General features: G+C 42.9%; 1 protein-coding gene across 6 annotated transcripts in view; it reads left to right on the top strand.

Annotated features, from left to right (window-relative positions):
• The window catches only part of SIAE (sialic acid acetylesterase), a 39,595-nt gene that overhangs the window by 9,753 nt on the left and 10,233 nt on the right, over window positions 1–19,609 (top strand). For 3 of the 6 annotated variants that reach the window (XM_013979529.3, XM_013979526.3, XM_021063058.2), the window contains 3 exons: window positions 3,801–3,976; window positions 14,804–14,942; window positions 19,277–19,448. In XM_013979529.3, the coding sequence (XP_013834983.2) occupies window positions 3,818–3,976; window positions 14,804–14,942; window positions 19,277–19,448 (470 nt within the window). In that variant the 5' untranslated portion in view covers window positions 3,801–3,817. Of the gene's footprint in view, window positions 1–3,800; window positions 3,977–11,933; window positions 12,017–12,639; window positions 12,877–13,246; window positions 13,332–14,803; window positions 14,943–19,276; window positions 19,449–19,609 lie in introns of those variants that run through there. The other 3 variants (XM_084976510.1, XM_084976509.1, XM_084976508.1) reach the window with 3 other exon arrangements.

Below are 19,609 nucleotides of genomic sequence, written 5' to 3'. Positions count from 1 at the left end.
TACCATGAAGGTAGGGTATGAATCTTCCTAGATAGGAGAAGAAAAAATGTGAAGAAGCAGAAATTTGAATGCATCAGTAGTGAGAATTTATAGAAACCTGGGCCTAGATGGGTAAGAGAGGTTACAAGTCAGCAAGTGACTAGGGCCCAGAGGAAGGAACCAGAGCAAGTGTTGTTCAGAAAGCCACCAGAATCAGCAGAAGCCAGCTGGATGGTGAACTTCAGTTCCTCGTGGTCAGTGACTCGATTGTATAATTTGGACTCAACCTCATGGGCTTGGTGGGTCAACACAGTTTCTGAAATCTATGGCTGGACTTCATGGGCCTGTGGTCAGCTCCACTTTAGCCCTCCCAGTGCTAAATGGATAGGCCAAGTTCTCCTTGTGAAATGTCCCACCCTTGCCTTTAGTCAAAGAAGCAGCCTTTACAAAGGCTGCTCTCCTCTGTATATATTTAGGTGAAAATAAATCTACATTTTTTTTTATTTTTAATTTTTGTTATTGTTTTTTTAGGACTGCACCTGTAGCACATAAAGTTTTCAGGCTAGGGGTTGAATCAAAGCTGTAGCTGCCACCCTGTGTCACAGCCACAGCCACGCCAGAACCAAGCTGCGTCTGTGACCTACACCACAGCTCTTGTCAACGCTGTATCTTTTTTTTTCTTTCTTCTTTTTTTGGTCTTTTGTCTTTTTAGGGCCGCATCTGTGGCATGTGGAGGTTCCCAGGCTAGGGGTTTAATCGGAGCAGTAGCTGCTGGCCTACACCACAGCCACAGCAATGGCGGATCCCAGCCGAGAGTCTGTGACCTACACCACAGCTCATGGCAACGCCGGGTCCTTAACCCACTGAGCGAGGCCAGGGATTGAACCCGAAACCTCATGGTTCCTCGTTGGATTCATTTCCACTGCCCCATGACAGAAACTCCTAACGCTGGATCTTTAACCCTCTAAGTGAGGCCAGGGATGGAACCTGCATCCTCATGGATACTGGTTGGGTTCATTATCACTGAGCCAAGACAGGAACTCCTTTTTCAAATTTTTTAGGAGTTCCTCTTGTGGCTCAGCAGTTAACGAATCTGACTAGCATCCATGAGGACACAGGTTCCATCCCTGGCCTCGTTCAGTGGGTTAAGGATCTGGCACTGCTGTGAGCTGTGGTGTAGGTCACAGACACGGCTTGGATCCTGCGTTGCTGTGACTGGTGTGGGCCAGCAGCTACAGCTCCAATCCAGTTCCTAGCCTTGGAACCTCCATGTGCCAAGGGTATGGCCCTAAAAAGCAATAAATAAATAAATAAATAAATAAATAAAATAAAAACAAATATATTTAAAAATTTTTCTCTTCTTAGTCCACATTATTTTAAACCAATTGTTTCTGAGTTAGTTTGACCATTAATAACTTCTCTGGAGTGTATCTCTTTCTCCTGCCTGTCTGGAGTTAACTTTGCTTAATGCCCATGATCGTGTCAGGGGTCTGTTTTTCTCCTCTGAAGTGGGAGAAGGAAAAAGCAGCAAACTAAAAGAACTTGAAGACTAGAACACAAGGAAGTTCTCCAGGGTCTTTGAGGAAGTTGAGAGGCTTACTTGGAAGAGCAGTTCTTGGAAACAAGGCTCAGTTTCCTTCAGACGCTTTAGGCTCTAGAGGAGCTCATCTCTGGTGTAGTAGGGTGGTGTTGTCATGTTTGGCCTAAATGTCTTCCCCTTTCCTTCCTTGTCTTTTTATTTCTGGGCAGGCACCCTTTTTCAGACGCTCTGGTGAGGGTAGTTTTCCCCACCAGCCATATGGCCTGGTTTGAGGCTAAGTGTAAATACCTCATTAACAGCTGTGCCTGGGAATAGCTTGTAGCAGAAGGTGGAAAAAATAGTTCCATCCTAGGTTTTCTGGGGGTTGACCTCATCATCACACAGGAGTAATGTTGGTGGCAGGAGGACAGAGCTTCAGTAAGTCATGTAGGTGCAAGAAGCCTGGAAAGACCTTGGCAAGGCTGTCATTAGGACAGATTGGAGTGTCTGCCTGCTCAGCCGAGAGAGCCATACGGAGCACATCACACCTGGGCGCCGCAGTCTGTACTGGCTGCCCACTGTTTCCAAAACAGCGATTTTTCTGCTTAGGTGAATTCTACACTTAATATGTTGACGTCTGGCTCCTGGTGGTATTAAAAACAATAGCGAGCATTTGATCCTGGGCTTAATTGACCTCTCAGGGGTGGGAGTAGCAAGCTTAGTTGGTTGTGCTCTGGAGAGGAGCGAATTGCTTCCTTTCTCGGAGGCCTGGCAGTTTTGCATATCTCCGCAAGGACTCTGAGCAGTCCTTAAGAGTTTGAGCCTTGACCAAAGTCCTGCCGTGCATCTGGACTTTTCCCCTCAGCTCTTGCTGATTAGGAAGAACTTACCACAGTGCCTGGCATAGAGTAGGCACTTGGCTAGTATTTTTATAATTGTTACTTTTTTCTGGCTGGCATCATATCTTTAGGATGCTCCATTTCCAGTTCTTGCCACTTTTTTTCCCTTCGAATTTACATTGATCTGATGGGCACAGTTATAAGTCAGTTCATATTCCTCAGCATTGTGCCAAGAATTTTTGTTTAAAAATCATTATCTCTATTTTATCCATTTTCTCTCATTTCTACAACTTTGCTCATGCTGTTTGGTCCTCCTAGGCATCATTTTGCCACTTGGAAGATATTTTTCTTAAGTTTCCGAGTCTGATGTTGGCAGCGGTGGTGGTGTGAGTGGGTGAGAGGTAGGAAGGTGGTAGGGAGGTGGTTCCCAAGGAAAGTGCTATGAATTTCTGAAATAGGGTCTTGGATAGCTTTTCATCTCCCTAATTGAGTCCGAAAACCTTAAGTCTGGTAAATAACTCTGAAAATAATTAATTGGACAAGTCTAAATATCTTCTTCAAAGAGAGATTAATTTATATACCTCCTACTATTTATGTGTGAGTTTCTCCACTCACGTGTTTAACTGTTGATAAGAGAACCCAGAACCACTGGTGATATTAACCCCTGAGAGCAACATGGGGTAGAGGTCAGGGGATTGATGACAAGGATGGTACCGTCAAGTAAGGAATTTCAGATTATAAATGATTTTCTCTGACTTGTCCCCTCATTCGATCGGACAATTACAAGTTAATTTGGGGTGCTCTGTAATCTATTAGATTATGATTATATCAATATTGACAGTTGGATAGGATAGTAAGAATTTCTATTTTACTTTTTTTATTAAACTCCCTTGAATTTAATCTCTGAGTATTTTTGTCTGTCCTCATTTAGGATTATAACTGGGTAATTTATTTTTCTTGTAACTGCTTCGTTAAAGTAAGGAGGGATTGGAGGAGTTCCCGTTGTGGCGCAGTGGTTAACGAATCCAACTGGGAACCATGAGGTTGTGGGTTCGGTCCCTGCCCTTGCTCAGTGGGTTAATGATCCGGCGTTGCCGTGAGCTGTGGTATAGGTCACGGACGCGGCTCGGATCCTGCATTGCTGTGGCTCTGGCGTAGGCCGGTGGCTACAGCTCCGATTTGACCCCTAGCCTAGGAACCTCCATATGCCGCGGAAGCGGCCCAAGAAATAGCAAAAAAAAAAAAAAAAAAAAAGAGGGATTGGTACAGATTAAGGTTAGTCAGGCCTTGGCTTTTGTTATTTCTCTTCACTTGTATGAAATTTGGCCAGTCTTCTTAGCTTTGAATTCAGTTCATCAGAGAAGCTGGGAATAGCCATAAATGAGTCTGATGCGTGACAGGACTGGGCTTGAGTTTCATTTTAGTTGATTGATTAATTCCTTGGTGCCTTGTTGTTATTTCAGCACCCTCTAGTAGCTGGATGGTGGTATTGGACCCTGTGAAGCCTGGTGGACCTTATGAAGTTATAGCCCAACAGACTTATGGGAGGATGAACTTCACCCTGAGAGTTCATGATGTCTTATTTGGAGATGTCTGGCTTTGCAGTGGGCAAAGTAACATGCAGATGACGGTTTCACAGGTAATTTGCAGACTCTCAGTGATAGGTATGAAGAAAAAGGAGGAGGAGGAGGGGAGCCTGTGCCAAGCTCTGCTCTAAGTGCTGTTTTTACATGTTAATTCAATTTAAAACTTTATGGGGTAAGTACTGTTACTCATATCTCACAGATGAAGAAACTGGCCCTAACTGGGCTTAAGCTCCCTGCCTAAGGTCATAGCATTAATAAAATAGTGGCCAGGGTATGAATGCGACCCCTGAGCCTGCTTTCTTCGTTATTATGGCCACTCTGCTGTTGGTGTGCGGGGAGGGGGCACTATTTTCTTAGGTTGGTTAACTGCTGAGGCACGAAGGGAACTCCTGCCTTCAATTTGATATAAAATCTCAGTTACCATCAGAAACTCTCTAGCTTCTGTCGTTAGCCTAACGAAGGTGGTTAATGAACCTGACTAGGATCCATGAGGATGTGGGTTTGATCCCTGGCCTCTCTCGGTGGGCTAAGGATCTGGCATTGCCGAGAGCTGTGGTGTAGGCCATAGACTCGGCTTGGAACCCGAGTTGCTGTGTCTGTGGCAAAGGCTGGCAGCTGTAGCTTGGATTTGACCCCTAGCCTGGGAACTTTAATATGCTGCAGGTGCGGCCCTAAAAAGTGTGTCGGGGGGAATCAGAGGCAGAGTAGGTTACTCTTGTTTTTGATTGATCTTAAAAGATGACTTTCTGGATTGAGTCTAGGCAATCAAAACAATTAGATTTTGTTTTAATGCTGAGCAGCTGACATACTCTGTCCTTTGTTGTCATGGAGATTAAAAAATTGAGACAATGTTGACTTTGCCTTACTAGTTGTATGGTTTGTAGCAAATCACTCAGTATTTATGAGACTTTGTTTTTAAAACACGCTTTTAAAAATTGTGGTTAAAATGAATATTACATGTTTATCATTTTAACCCTTAGTAAGTGTACAGTTCAGTGAGTGGCATTAAATATATTCACAATGCTGTATGTATCCATACCACTCTCTATGCTCAAAGGTTTTTCATTATCCCCAACATATAGTCTGTACCCATCAAACAGTAAATCCCCCTTTCCCTTCCCTCCATCCACTGATAACCTCTATTTTGCTTTCTTTCTCTGACTTTGCCTCTTCTAGGTACCTGATATAAGTGGAATAATATAGTATTTGTCCTTCTGTATCTGACTTATCTTACTAAGCATAATGCTTTTAAGGTTCATCCATGTATCATATATCAAAAATTTATCCCCATTCGTGGTTGAATTGTATTCCATTGTATGTTATATTTTGTTTATCCTTTCATCTATTGATGAATAGTTGGGTTGTTTCAACCTTTTGGCTCTTGTGAGTAATGCTGGTATGGACCTCGATGTACAGATATCTGTTCCAGTTCATGCTTTCAATTCTTTTGGATATGTACCTATGGGGGGAGTTGCTGGGTCATCTGTTATTTCTATATTTAACTTTTGAGGAATCACCAAACCATTTTCCACAGTGGCTATGCCATTTTACATTCCTACCAGCAATATGCAAATGTTCCAATTTCACTCCATCCTTACTAACATGTGTTACTTTCTGTTTTCTTGGTCACAGCTATGCTAGTAGTTGAGAAGTGGTATCTTAATGTGGTTTTGCATTTCTCAAGTGACTAGTGATTTTGAGTATTATTTCATGTACTTGTTGGCCATTTGTACATCTTCTTTGGAAAAAATGTTTTAAGCCCTTTCCTCATTTTTGAATTATTTGTTGTTAAATTATAGGAATTATTTATATATTCTAGATATTGCTTCTCAGATAAATGATTTGTAAATATTTTTTCTCATTCTGTACTTTGTCATTTCACTTTTTTGAGAATGTCCTTTGATGCATAAAAGTTCTTAATTTTTATTTAATTCCATTTATGTATTTTTCTTTTGTCGTCTGTGCTTTTAGTGTCATTTTGAAATTACTGCCAAATCCAATGACATGAAGATTTTCCCCAATGTTTTAAGAGTTTTTTAGTTTTAGCTCTTAGGTCTTTAATCATTCTTTTTTTTTTTTTTTAAGATATTTTTATTTTATTATTTTTTTTTCTTTTGTCTTTTTTGTTGTTGTTGTTGTTGTTGTTGTTGCTATTTCTTGGGCCGCTCCTGCGGCATATGGAGGTTCCCAGGCCAGGGGTCAAATCGGAGCTGTAGCCACCGGCCTACGCCAGAGCCACAGCAACGCGGGATCCGAGCCGCGTCTGCAACCTACACCACAGCTCACGGCAACGCCAGATCGTTAACCCACTGAGCAAGGGCAGGGACCGAACCCGCAACCTCATGGTTCCTAGTCGGATTCATTAACCACTGCGCCACGACGGGAACTCCTTTAATCATTCTTGATCACTTTTTGTATATGGTGTCAGATGATGGTCTAACTTCATTCTTTTGCAAGTGGATATCTAGTTCTCCCTGTACCAATGGTTGAGAAGACTGTCCTCCCATTGAATGGCATGTTTTTTTTTTTTTCCCCTTAATTACTTTATTTTTTTTTATTACTCAAATGAATTTATCACATCTGTAGCTGTATAATGATCATAACAATCTGATTTCATAGGATTTCCATCCTGCAGCCCAAGCACATCCCCCCACCCCCCAAACTGTCTCCTCCGGAGACCGTAAGTTTTTCAATGTCTGTGAGTCAGCATCTGTTCTGCAAAGAAGTTCTGTCTGTCCTTTTTTCAGATTCCACATGTCAGTGAAAGCATTTGATGTTGGTGTCTCATTGTATGGCTGACTTCACTTAGCATGATAGTTTCTAGGTCCATCCATGTTGCTAAGAATGGCATGGGTTTTTTTAAAAAAACACACTGTCTGTATATATGAGGGCTTGTTTGTGGGCTTTCTGTTCTGTTCCATTGGTCTCTATGTGTCTCTTTATGGCAGGACCATATTTTTTAAATTGCCGTAGCTTTGTAGTAAGTTTAAAAATTGGGATGACTAAGACCTCTGTCTTTTTCTTTTTCAAGATTGTTTTGACTATTCAAGATCCCTAGTAATTCCATATGAATATTAGGAAATGATTTTCCATTTCTGCAAAAAGTTTGAGTTTTTTTTTCCTTTTTAGGGCCACACCCATGGCCTATGGAGGTTTCCAAGCTAGGGGTCGAATTGGAGCTGTAGTCTCTGGCCTATATCACAGCCATAGCAATGCCAGATCCAAGCTGTGTCTGCGACCTATACCACAGCTCCTGGCAACACTGGATCCTTAACCCACTGAGCAAGGCCAGGGATTGAACCTGCGTCCTCATGGGTGCTAGTGAGATACGTTTCTGCTGAGCCATGATAGACAGGAACTCCAGTTGTTGGAATTTTGATAGCTATTGTGTTGAATGTATAGATTGCTTTGGCTAGCATTGACATTTTAACAATGTTAAGTCTTCCTATCCATGAACACAGGATGTCTTTCCATTAATTTAGATTTTCTTTTTTTTTCCCAGTAATGTTCTATAGTTTTCAGTTATAAGTCTTTTACTACTTGGCTAGATTTATTACTAAGTATTAAATTCTTTCAGACATTATTATAAATGGAATTTCTTAATTTTCTTTAAGGATTGTTTATTACTGATGTATAGAAACAAATGTTCTTTGCATGTTGATCTTGTATCCTGCAACTGCTGAATTTGTTCACTAGCTCTAGTAGCTTTCTTGTAAATATTTTGGAGTTTTCTCTGTATAAGAACATATCATGAGCAGTTAGAGATAGTTTTCTCTCTCTCTTTGCAATGTGAATACCTTTTATTTTTTTCATGTCTAACAGCTCTGGCTAGAACTTGTCGTACAGTGTCAAAAAGCAATGGCAAAAATAGACATCCTTGTCTTGTTACTGGTTTTGGGAAAATTTTAATATTTCTATGATATTATCTCTGGATTTTTCATAAATATCTTTTATCGTATTGAGGAACTTTCCCTCTATTTCTAGTTTTCTTAGAGGTTTTTTGTTTCTGTTTGTTTGCTTTTTGCTTTTTAGGGCCACACTTGTGGGATATTGGAAGTTCCCAGGCTAGGGGTCAAAGCAGAGCTCATGGCAGTGCCGGAAACTTAACCCACTGAGCAAGGCCAGGGGTATAACCTGCATCCTCATGGATAGTAGTTGGGTTCTTAACCTGCTGAACCACAACAGGAACTCCTAGAGTTTTTATCAGGAAAGTGTGTTGAATTTTGTCAAATATCTGAGATGTAGTTTTAATGAGTGTACTATAATAGGGATTATATTTGACCTAATTTACAGGGCCATTATGAAGATTTAATTATTTGTCTCTAAAAAAAGGTCCATCTAAATTGAACAGTGCTGTCTATATGCCATTATTTTTAAAACTTTTTATTGTAAAAAAAATGAAACACACAAAAGTTGAGACTTAAAACACCTATGTGTTCATCATCTAGATTGACAGTTGTTAGTATTTTGCCACATTTAGTTTATCTATTTGTCATTGCTATTGTTGTTGAACCATCTCAGGGTAAGCTTCAGACATCTTGATACTTCAATTAGGTGTTGTATGTCAAATTGATATATATATTCATATGTCAAATAAAGGAGAAACAATAGGCCAGTGATGACTCTTTTTGCTCAACTTTTTCATAGCCCAGGATTTCTTTTGTTAACATCAATTTTTTTTCTTTCAATCATGGCCTTTGAAGATTAACTTTTCTTAAATTTTGAGACCTAACCTTTCCCCCCCTTATTATAACTATAGAGAGGCTTCACTGGGCTCTCTTTATCCTGATAGAATGTTGGGACGGAGAGCACTACCTGGGATCCCAGGTAGGGATGGGGCATAGACAGTACCTGGAGAAGCCAGTGGGTCAGAACAAGGGATTGCTGCTGATCTTGAAGTGTTCCTGTCTCCATTGCCATCAGAGCCCCTCCGATAGACTCTGAGTGAAGTCTCTTAAGTAAAGTTGGATAAAAAGGACATTGGAAAACTTTACCAAGGGCCTAAGCTCCCAATTGTATTCTTTCTATCAAGACAGCAGTGGTTGAATAAAAGCATTGGTGCTCTATGTCTTTAGCACTCAGATTTCTTTTAGGGAACAACTGTACTTTCTTCTTCTTTTTTTTTTTTTGGCCACATCTATGGCATGTGGAAGTTCCCAGGCCAGGGATTGAACCGATGTTGCAGATCCCTCCCCCGCCACAGATCCCTGGCCTGGGCACCACATTTGCAGCAAAGCTGGATCCTTAATGCATTGAGCCACACATGAACTTCCTCTACTTTTTTTGTGAACACACCAAAAAGTCTAGAATAAAAAGAGTAGATTGTGGATAGCGTGTGATAGGGTTATTGCTTTGGACCTCGGAATTGCCATTGCTTTGTTTAGTGGAAGCTGTCTGATTTAAAAATAAAAGTAAGGGAGACCATTGCTGTTTCATTAAATATTAGGATCAGGGCTGGACAATAGCAAGTTCATAGACATATTTAAAGTATATCAGCTTAAAATATTGCTGCACAATTAGTCAATATTTTTTACTTGGTATTAGAGCTTCAGCGAAATTAGTGTGAGTGAAATTCTTTGGCACAATTTGAAATTGAAATTGATTTTCTTTGCTTGCATGTAGTTTCTGATTTTTCTGTAATTGGCAGGAGATAACTATAATTTTTGAGAGGAAGTTATAAAAACAAGAAATTTATATCCACTTAACTAATATCTGAAATATCTATCAAAGACTAATGTTGTGATAAAGAGGCATATCATGTAAGGGAGAATCTTAGGAATAAATGATTTAATTTGCATTATTTATCAGAACAACTATGTTCTGTGTACACTGATGTGTACTTTCATTTGTTTCCTTTAATAGGTTAAGAACTTGAAGAGATTATTGTCTTCCCTAGGTCTTCCTCTAAAACTCAATTCCTTCTCAAGTTGATTTTTATTTTTTTTTCACTATCTACTTCTCCACCTTTGAGAAGTATTCACATTTGGGATTTAAAAATTTCTACAACTAGGAGTTTCCATTGTGGATCAACAGGTTAAGGACCCAGTGTTGTCTCTGTGAGGATGCAGATTTGATTCCTGGCCTTGTACCAGGTGGGTTAAGGATCCAGCGTTGCTGCAAGGTACCATGTATATTGCAGATGATGCTCAGATCAGGTGTTTCTGCAGCTCTGATTTGACTCCTAGCCCAGGAACTTCCACATGCCGTAGTTGTAGCTGAAAAAAAGAAAAAGACAAAAAAAAAAAAAAAAGACTCTACAACTAGACCATGATCTCAATTCATCTTTTTAAAAAAATTGATAAAATCAAGACCTTGCACATACTCTATGACTTGCATTTTGTTACTGTAGCTTCTCTTCCTTCTAGTTTCTTTTTTTAACCAATTACTAGATAGTGCTACTAAAAAGATTCTAATCCGGACATACCTGCTTCATTTTGTTTTTGGTTTTCTAATTTAAATGTTTGCATTTATATCTTCCTAACCAATATTTTACTTAGTCTTGATTTCTGCCCTACTTAAATATATGGAAACCTTTTGTGTTGAAACGTTTATTAAACTTGACTTTAACATAAGTGAGTAGAAGCAAAATTGAAGTTTTATATCATGATGAAAAGCATGGTTTTATATAGAAGTGGGATTGCTGTTAAGGAAAACAATATTTTCCTTAAGGCCTTTTTTTTTTTGGTCTTTTAGGGCCGAAGCCGAGGCATATGGAAGTTCCCTGGCTAGGGGTCCAATTGGAGCTGTAGCTGCTGGCCTACGCCACAGCCACAGCAATGCAGGATCCGAGCCGCATCTGAGACTTTAACCACAGCTCACGACAATGCCAGATCATTAACCTACCGAGCAAGGCCAGGAATCAAACCCACATCTTCATGGATGCTATAGTCAGGTTCATTAACTGATGAACCATGATGAGAACTCCCTTCCTTAATGCTTTAATTGCAGTACCCTGTTCACACAGAAAAGCCTGGACCAGATCTGTTTGTAGCTATGCAGTTTGGTTTTCAAGAGCAGTCTGTGCCAGGGTATCGCATCTCGTTTTCTGTCCATCTAAATCAGCTTTTTGTTTGTTTGTTTTTGGCTTTTTATTTTTTATTTTATTTTTTTTATCTTTTTGCCTTTTCTAGGGCTGCTCTCGCGGCATATGGAGATTCCCAGGCTAGGGGTCGAATCGAAGCTATAGCCGCCGGCCTACACCAGAGCCACAGCAACTTGGGATCCAGGCCGCATCTGCGACCTACACCACAGCTCACGGCAATGCCTTAACCCACTGAGCAAAGCTAGGGATTGAACCCACAACCTCATGGTTCTTAGTCGGATTCGTTAACCACTGAGCCACGACCGGAACTCCTGTTTCTGGCTTTTTAGGGCTGCACCTGCAGCATATGGAGGTTTCTAGGCTAGGGGTCAAATTGGTGCTAACAGCTGCTGGCCTATGCCACAGCCATAGCAACCTGAGATCCGAGCTGAGTCTGTGACCTACATCACAGCTTATGGCAATGCTGGATCCTTAACCCACTGATTGAGGCCAGGGATCAAACCTGTGTCCTCATGGATACTAGTTGGGTTCGTTTCTACTGAGCCACCACAGGAACTCTCCTAAATCAGATTTTGATTAAGAGTGAACACATTCTTTCTGCCTAGAATTTGCTGTTAAGCATCTTCTATATTAAACCAAGGCGATAAGCTCAGAGATACAGGGAAAAGAAAAAAAAGATTCTATTTGAAACAGCCAAGTGTTAATTTTTTATTTTTTTTGTTTAAAATCATGCACTTAGTCTGCAAGACAGCATTTTAGGTGCTGACAGGACCAAAAGCCATGTTTTCTAGTCTCTTAACACTCTGTAGAACTTTATTTTTTGATCAAAAGGATGCATCACATAATTCTTTTATTCCTTTTGCTCCTTTTCCCTTGAGGACGTCCCCCCCCCCCCGTGTGCGCGCACGCGCGCGCGCACACACACACATGCACACACTGTGTTTCTGTGTCTCTTTTCCTCCCTCCAGGTGATTTTTCTGAGAGATAATGTTTCCACTATAACCAGCCAGATGAAGGAAATGGCAGATTGTATGCCCATTTTGTCATTCGGGTAAAGTGGAATTTTAAAATCAAGGGTTATTTATAACACTGAGTGAGATGTTTATAAATGGAGGAAAGTCTAAATGTTTGTCTGTCTCCTCCTAAGTCAGGGTATGTCTGAAGACTTGGATATTTCTAGTTAGGCTCAGAAGATGATGACCAGTGTTAGATAGGAAACCCCTTTGTCAGTATCTCAGCAGCCCCCACTCTCCTACTTTACAAATAGGGGAGTTAACATCCGGAAAGGCTGCTGGTACCACATTATAATGAAAGATTCCCAGGGGCTTATTTATAGTTATTCTCTCAACTTTAAATTTGCTGTATTTTACTGTAAGAGAAGGTAAAGTAACATACAGATTCACAGTCTTTTAAGTTTCCCTGTGTCCTTCAGTGCGTGCGCACACACACACACTGCTCCCCCACAAAGACCCCATGCTAAGATTCTCCAAGGAAATAGATTCTTGACGTTTCTTCATTAATTCAAGAATGTGGTATAAAGGTTACAAAATGAACACCAGTGAGCAGCTGCTTTGATGGTGAACCACAGGTCCCCAGGGAGGCAGCAGAGGCTCTCCCAGTCGCTGCAGCCTTAATGACTTCAAATACCTTGGTATTCATTTACATCCTCATTTCAATACTTGGTAGAAAAATAATTACACTGAGGTGTTTGATGAGATGAAATTTGATCTCAGCAGATGGAGTAAGGCTTCCCCTTTCATCAGCAGGGAAACCAAGTGTCATTTAAATGAAAATCTTCCTGAAATCTCTTTATTCCTAAGTTTGCTGCCAATATCCCTGAGGAAATGAATCCGTCAAAAAGGCGTGGCGATTCTGGGAAAGGATACTGATTTCAGAAGTAATTGTCACCAGGTACAGCAGACTTTCTCCCATCCCCCATCTCTGCTAACACTTTCTGTGGCTTTTGGGTTTCGGCTTGAAATAATGCACAAATGTGAGTTTGAAAATGGAGGTTTTCCAGCCAATGCCTTGGATGCAGTCCTGTATGCTGGTAACAATAGAGGAGGATGCCAACCACCCCCACCCCCCAATTCTGTTGGACTTGCAATAGTCTAGAGTGTTAGCAGTGGGTCTAAAAGACAGGAGCATGTTGGCCGCGCTGCCTCCCCAAGCTGGCGGCTCAGTGTGAGGAGGAGTTCCCAGTCGGTGCGGAAGCTGGTGTGGGTGGAGAGAATGAAAGCAGTTTTATCCACTGTTTCCATGGAAGCAACATATGATCCTTAGTGCTTGGTGCAGAACTGAATTTCAAGAGGCCACTTTTTACAGGTACTTGCTGCTGAAAAATAATTTCCCTGCCAAAATACACTGTGAGTACATTATCCTGTTCTTACTCTTTAATGTTTATTTTACATGAAACTTGCCAGGCAAGAGCCTGAACCAAGCAGGTCTGGATTTCCTGTGGAATTTTCCTGAGGCCGCATGTGAAGGACCAGTAACCCTGATGGCCTAAGAGCTGCTGTCACCCAGGGAGCATTTCAGGCTGCAGCTCCCACTGTGGCCAAAAGAGCCACTTTTTTTGCATCTGGCCATCTTCTTGGCCACAGCAGACTCAGTGGCAAGTCAGAAGGCGATTCAAGGGGCAGCTCATTTCAATGAAATGCTCTGTGGGGGGCACTCTGGCTGCTCCAAGGTTCCCCCACACCGTGGGCTGCAGGGCCAGCTGTATTCTCTGTGGTGGGTGGGAGGAGAAGCAAGCCAGCTGCACGCTCTGTGGCCAGCGGCCAATGGAAAGCGTCCGGGCCTCCTGTGCCTCTGCTGTAGCAGTCTTGTCTCAGCTGGAGCTCTTGTTCCCTGAGGCTAGGGATAACTGGGCTTCCTGAGCCTCCTATTAGCCCTTTGTTTTGGGAAGACCAGACTGTCCAGAGGGATGGAGAGAAGACTAGAAAAAACAACACTAATAAAAAAGAAAAACAATCTATTCATGATACATTAAAAAAAAAAAAAAACCAAAAGAAACGTAACTACTGAAAAATCAGGATTGAAGGAAAGTGCGCTTATGTGTAAGCTCATAGATGTTGATGCTTAATAGGACTAACAAAGGAACCCATTGGTGTAGCATAGGCATCCATGTAAGAGGAACCCTAGGCCATTCCTGTCATGCTCTTGGCGACAGATGAGGTTTCATAAAGTGGTTTGGGAGAAAGTGATGTGTCTGTGGATGGACCCTCCTTGTCTGGCTTTTTGGGACGTTCTCAGCAGTTACCTGAAATACCACCTATTACATGGCCAGGCCTCGTGTGCTTTTCTTTGGTAATTTGCCAGGACTGAGATGAGAAGACAGGCATTTTGAGACTGATTTCAGTATGTTTTAGTTGTTCAGCGAACATTTCTCAGATGCGTTCCTTTTGAATACACTCTTCTTGTGGGGAATGGATTATATAAACCTACCTCCCCACAGCCTTTTTGGCTCCATTTTTGAAATAACTTAATGCCATGGTTTTATGTTAGCAGGTTCTTTTTCTGAATAGAAGTATTTTAGTTTCAAGATATTGGCCTTCTTCAGCCTAAACCAGTCCACAGCTCCTCTCATCTAGTACAGACTTGTCCTTGACATCTCAGATTTCTTTGTTGGGGGATGTGGTTTATCAATGTCTCTGTTGGTCAAGGTGGATCAAGGTCATCTGGAGCAGCCCATCATTGGTTTTGGCTGTTCCTTTGGTTTTGGTGTCCTGAAGACTCAGAAGGAGCTAAGAGCATTAGTAGTATTTTCTAGGAGGCAGTAGGACCATTGGCCGTCCACTAGGTTGAGATAAGAAATGACATTCCTATTTTTTTCCAGATATTTAATGCCACAAGCGAGTTGTCTGACACTGCCGCCTATCAGTCTGTGCGCATCCTCGCCGTGTCCCTCAATCAGGCCCTGCAAGAGCTGGAGGACCTTGCTGGGGTTGACCTGCGATGGTCTAAGCCTACCTCAGGTGAGTGATTGCCACCTCTCTGTGAGGGGCTGGTAGCCTGCATGGAATCTGATCCTGAATTGATTCTGATCTCTCTGTCATGGTTCACCCATCCTTTTATTCATCGGCCCTCCCCCACCCCTATTCCTGATGGGACCCATTTCCTACGTTTTTTTCTGGAAACTCCATAGTGAGCCTTCCCCCTTCTCTGAGCAGATGATCCTTCCTCTAACTTCGCTGGCCCAATGGAGGCCACTCAGCACGAGCTCCACCAGCGTTTCTTCAGCACCGGTGCTCTCTTTCCCTCTTCTTGCTTGGTTTCTGTGGCTGAATACAACCAGCTGTTTTCTTTCAGGGCTGCCTCTGATGTGGGCTCTTAACTCCTCCAGGGCCTCTTCTTGTCCCTCAGGCTCTGCTTTTTTTTCTTCTTCTTTTGTGGTTGCCCTGCCCAGCAGATGGAGCTCTCCAGCCAGGGATCAGATCTGAGCCACAGGTGTAATCTACTTTACAGCTGCAGCAATGCCAGATCCTTAACCCACTGTGCTGGCCGGGGATCGAACCCACGTCCTTGTGCTGCAGAGATGCCATTGTGCCACAGCAGGAACTCCTCAGGCTCTGTTCTTTTACCCACTGTCCAGTCTGCTCAATTTCAGGCCTACCCTGCGTCAGGCTCTGTTCTAGACCCTAAGGATACAGCATAAACAGGACAGACACAGTCCCTTCATTCAGAGCTTATCTTTTCTTTTATTCTAACAAGACCAAAAGCTAAGGACAACACACACCCTTCTCTCCTTTGCTTTGTTAAACCTATTAATTAATTGATTTATTTTTGGCCACATTGGAGGCATATTGAAGTTCCCCAGCCAGGGATCGAATCCAAGCCCCAGCTGTGACCCATGCCACAGGTGTGCCAATGCAGAATCTTTAGGTCATTGCGCAGGGTAGGACCGAACGTGCATCTCTATAGTAGAACTCTGTTTAGGCCTTTTAAGAACATCTTTTCATTCTTTTCACTGCTTTCCCACATGTTCGCTCTTTAACACTTTGTAACCTGGCTTCTGGTCCATCTCAGCACCTTGTTCCCCCAAGGTTACTGCTGTCCTTCCAGGGCTGCACTCTGGACGCCCTGTAGCACTGACACTGCTGACCACTGCTTTTAGAGACTGCACCTTCCTCTCAGCCCTGTGGTACTTCCTTTGCCCTCTTCTCTTGCTCTGTCCTCTCCCTGCTCATTTCTTTCCTCTTCAACCTGTTCCTCCAGCTGTGGCCCCTCGTGCCCTTTCTAGTCCCTTTCCTCTTTCACCTGTATGAGTGTTACCTTGGTAACCTCCGTTGCACCTACATTTTCAAGTTGTAATTCATTCAACAAATATTTGAGTGCCTACTATGCACCAGGCCCTATTCTAACTGCTGGGGGTATAGCAGTGAATAAAGAGTAGACAAGAGCGCCTGGTCTCTTGGAGCTGACAGTCCCCTGCGGGGGTGGAGGTCGTGGGTACAGAAAATGAGGAGTAAAATTAGTGATTTATATACCGTGTCTGGTACTATTCAGTGCTGCACCATCTGAGCTCTCCCTACAAGAACTCAGGAACTGAATAGATTTGGGTCCATGTGTTTATGACTCCTTTGGTCTGTGAACCCTTTTTTGTTTGTTTGTTTTCCCTGCTGTACCTGCAGCGTATGGAAGTTCCTGGGCTAGGGACTGAATTCAAGCCATAGCGGTAACCTACGCCACAGCTGCAGTGACACTGGATCCTTAACTGTGTCAGCCCAGGGATCGAACCACAGTGGGATCCTTAACCTGCTTTGCCATGGCAGACACTCTCTTACTGCCATCCAACACTCAGGATATACCTTGCTACTGGCTCCCTTTATTCTCTGAACCTGAGAGAAAAAACTTCTTAAATTTTTGAGTTTCAAGGGATAGTTTAGATAGCCATGCGTATCGAGACAAAAATAAGTATATAAAATACCATTAGGAAAGGGGGGCAGTTTGGCTCTCGGGTCTAGGTTGGGGTGATGGTTTCTGGTTTAGAGTGGCCATGGAAATCCCAGCATTTCCGTAATACCTGAAAGAGGTGAGGCAGCACACGTGTCTGGGGATGAGCATAGTAGGTCAGGCCCCTTTCACGTTCCAGGTCTCTCCTGCCTCTTCTGCTGTCATCATGTTTCTGATTGTAGCTTGGAACAAGCTGGGAATGGTCTCTGACTTTAAAGACTCTTGTAATTAGATTGGACCTGTCTGGAAAATCCAGGACAACCACCTCCTCTTAAAGTCCTTACCCCTGTAACATCTACAATGAGCCTTTAGCCACGTAAGGTTCATCCATAGGTTCTAGGCCTCAGAACATGGACGTCGTTGCAGGCTGTTTTGCCCAGCACACATCCTCATGCTCAAGCATTTTCCAGTGGCTTTCCATTTTCTTTAGTCCAAGATGTGACTCCAGCCTCCCTTTCAGGTTATACTAATCTCCTTTTGTAATCTATGCTCTAGTCAAATACTTATAACATTTTTTCCAGTTCTGCATGCCTTTGTGCCTACTGTTTCTTCTGCCTAGAATGCAAGCCCTGTTTGTTGAATTCCTGCCCATCTTTCAAGGCCTTGTCACTTCTCTCCCCAACCCCCCCTTTTTTATGGCTGCGCTTGGGGCTTGTGGAAGTTTCTGGGCTAGGGGTCAAATCAGAGCTGCAGCTGTGGCCTACACCAAAGCAACACCGAATCCAAGTGTGATCTGTGACCATCTGTGACCTATGCTGCTGCTTGTGGCAATGCTGGATCCTTAGCCCACTGAGCAAGGCCAGGGATCGAACCTACATCCTCATGGAGACCGTGTCAGGTCCTTAACCTGCTGAGTCACAATGGGAGTTCCTCTCCTTAGCTCTTAAATACCTTTTCGTTCTACTTACCCATCAGTGAACCCACCTTTACTCCAGCTACCCACAGCCACCCAACACCAGCCAACAAACATTCACTGACTCTCTCTTGGGTTCCAGACATGGGGAGTATGGAAGCGAATGAGATGAAGTCCTAGTGGTTTAGTGGGTGAGGGAGGCACTAAGCACCTGATATTATGGAAGCGCAGGGAAGATCCATCTTTACTGGGCTTTTTACAATCTGCCTTTCATTTCATATTCTTTCTTCAGCTGTTGAAACCTCTTCACACTTGTTTGTACCTCTTAACGCGCTAAACCATATTTTGCCATGTACTTTACTCAGCTAGGTATTTGTCTTATTCTGTAGAAATATAAGACCTCTGAGGAGAGGTTCCATGTCTCTCCATATGTCTTTAAATACTGTATCCCAGTCATCTAGAAGTGACTGGCACCTGGTAGGTGCTCAATCCATTGATTTCAGTTCCCATTGTTACACTATCATAGGTTTGAGGGCCAGAACTGTACTGAGATTGGATTGTCCACGTGCCTTGCCAGTGATTTATACGTAACGGTTCTTTAACAGCTACTGAATTGGATTGATTCTATCAGTTGTATGTGTGCATGTCCCCCTGTTCATCAGCTTTCTTCTGATATGGAAATTGCCCATTCTGGCCCTTTTTGGTTTCTGGGCTGTATGGATGAACCAGCTAGGTGATGCTGAACATTTAAATACTGATTTTGGTTTCTGTTGCTCCCTTTTGGCCAAACTCCCCATTGATTGTTCTTGTTTTCATTACCACAGCTATAAAATTGGGTATGAAACTCTCCAGAAAAAGATTTCCTTTCCTTTCCTTTTCTCTTTCTTTTCAGGGCCACACACATGGCATAAGGAAGTTCCCAGGCTGGGGGTTGAATCAGAGTTGCAGCTGCCGGCCTCCACCACCGTCACAGCAATGCCAGATCTGAGCTGAGTCTGCAACCTATACCACAGGTCAGGGCAATGCCACATCCTTAACCTGCTGAGTGGGGCCAGGGATTGAACCCACATCCTCATGAATACTAGTCAGGTTTGTTCCTGCTGAGCCACAAGAGGAACTCCCAGAAATACCTTTCTTCTCCACATGCTCCATGCTTGCTTGTTCCCTTTTTCAGAGCTAAGTGGGATGCATGCTGGGTGAGAGGAGTAGGGGCCCAAGGCCTTTCCGCTTCTCACCTGTGGAAGAGGAGTCTTAATAGTCCTAGATTCTCAGGGACCTGCATGTGGTGGGGAAGCAGGGGCAAAGCCTGCATGCCTGGCAGAGAGCTTTAGTTTTTCTGCTGTCGAGACAGCTGCCTCTCAGTCTTATCCTAGTCTTGGAATGTCTTAGAAAGGAATGCAAGGCCTAACCCACACCCATTCTTCTCACCTCGACCCACTTAGGAGCCACAGTCTGTATCCATCTGCTTTTTCCCTGTTTTTCTTTAACTGTTTCTCTGAACAGAAAACTTGGGCCATGGAGATTTTAAGTACATGTCAGCAGTGTGCTGGCTCTTTGGGCGTTACCTGTACGACACTCTGCAGTATCCCGTCGGGCTGATCGCCTCCTCCTGGGCCGGGACGCCTATTGAAGCCTGGTCATCTGAAAGGTCACTGAAAGCCTGTGGGGTCCCTAGGTAAGGATAAAAAAGCATCCACCATTCTGGGGAAAAGCCTGCCAGGAAATTATACACAGCCTCTACAAGTGTAAATTCATAAAGTATTTCATAGAGACAGTTTAGGGACATGTTCAGAGTCTAAAAAAAACCCAAAAACGTGTGCCTTTTGACCTGGCAAT

The sequence above is a fragment of the Sus scrofa genome, chromosome 9, assembly GCF_054392235.1.
Source record: "Sus scrofa isolate SSC_HxYL_T2T_F1_AM1 chromosome 9, Sscrofa_HxYL_maternal_Yorkshire_Landrace_v2.0, whole genome shotgun sequence".
NCBI classification, from domain to species: domain Eukaryota; kingdom Metazoa; phylum Chordata; class Mammalia; order Artiodactyla; family Suidae; genus Sus; species Sus scrofa.
Note: the sequence above shows the minus strand (reverse complement) of the source record. Positions and strands in the feature narration are given on the sequence as shown.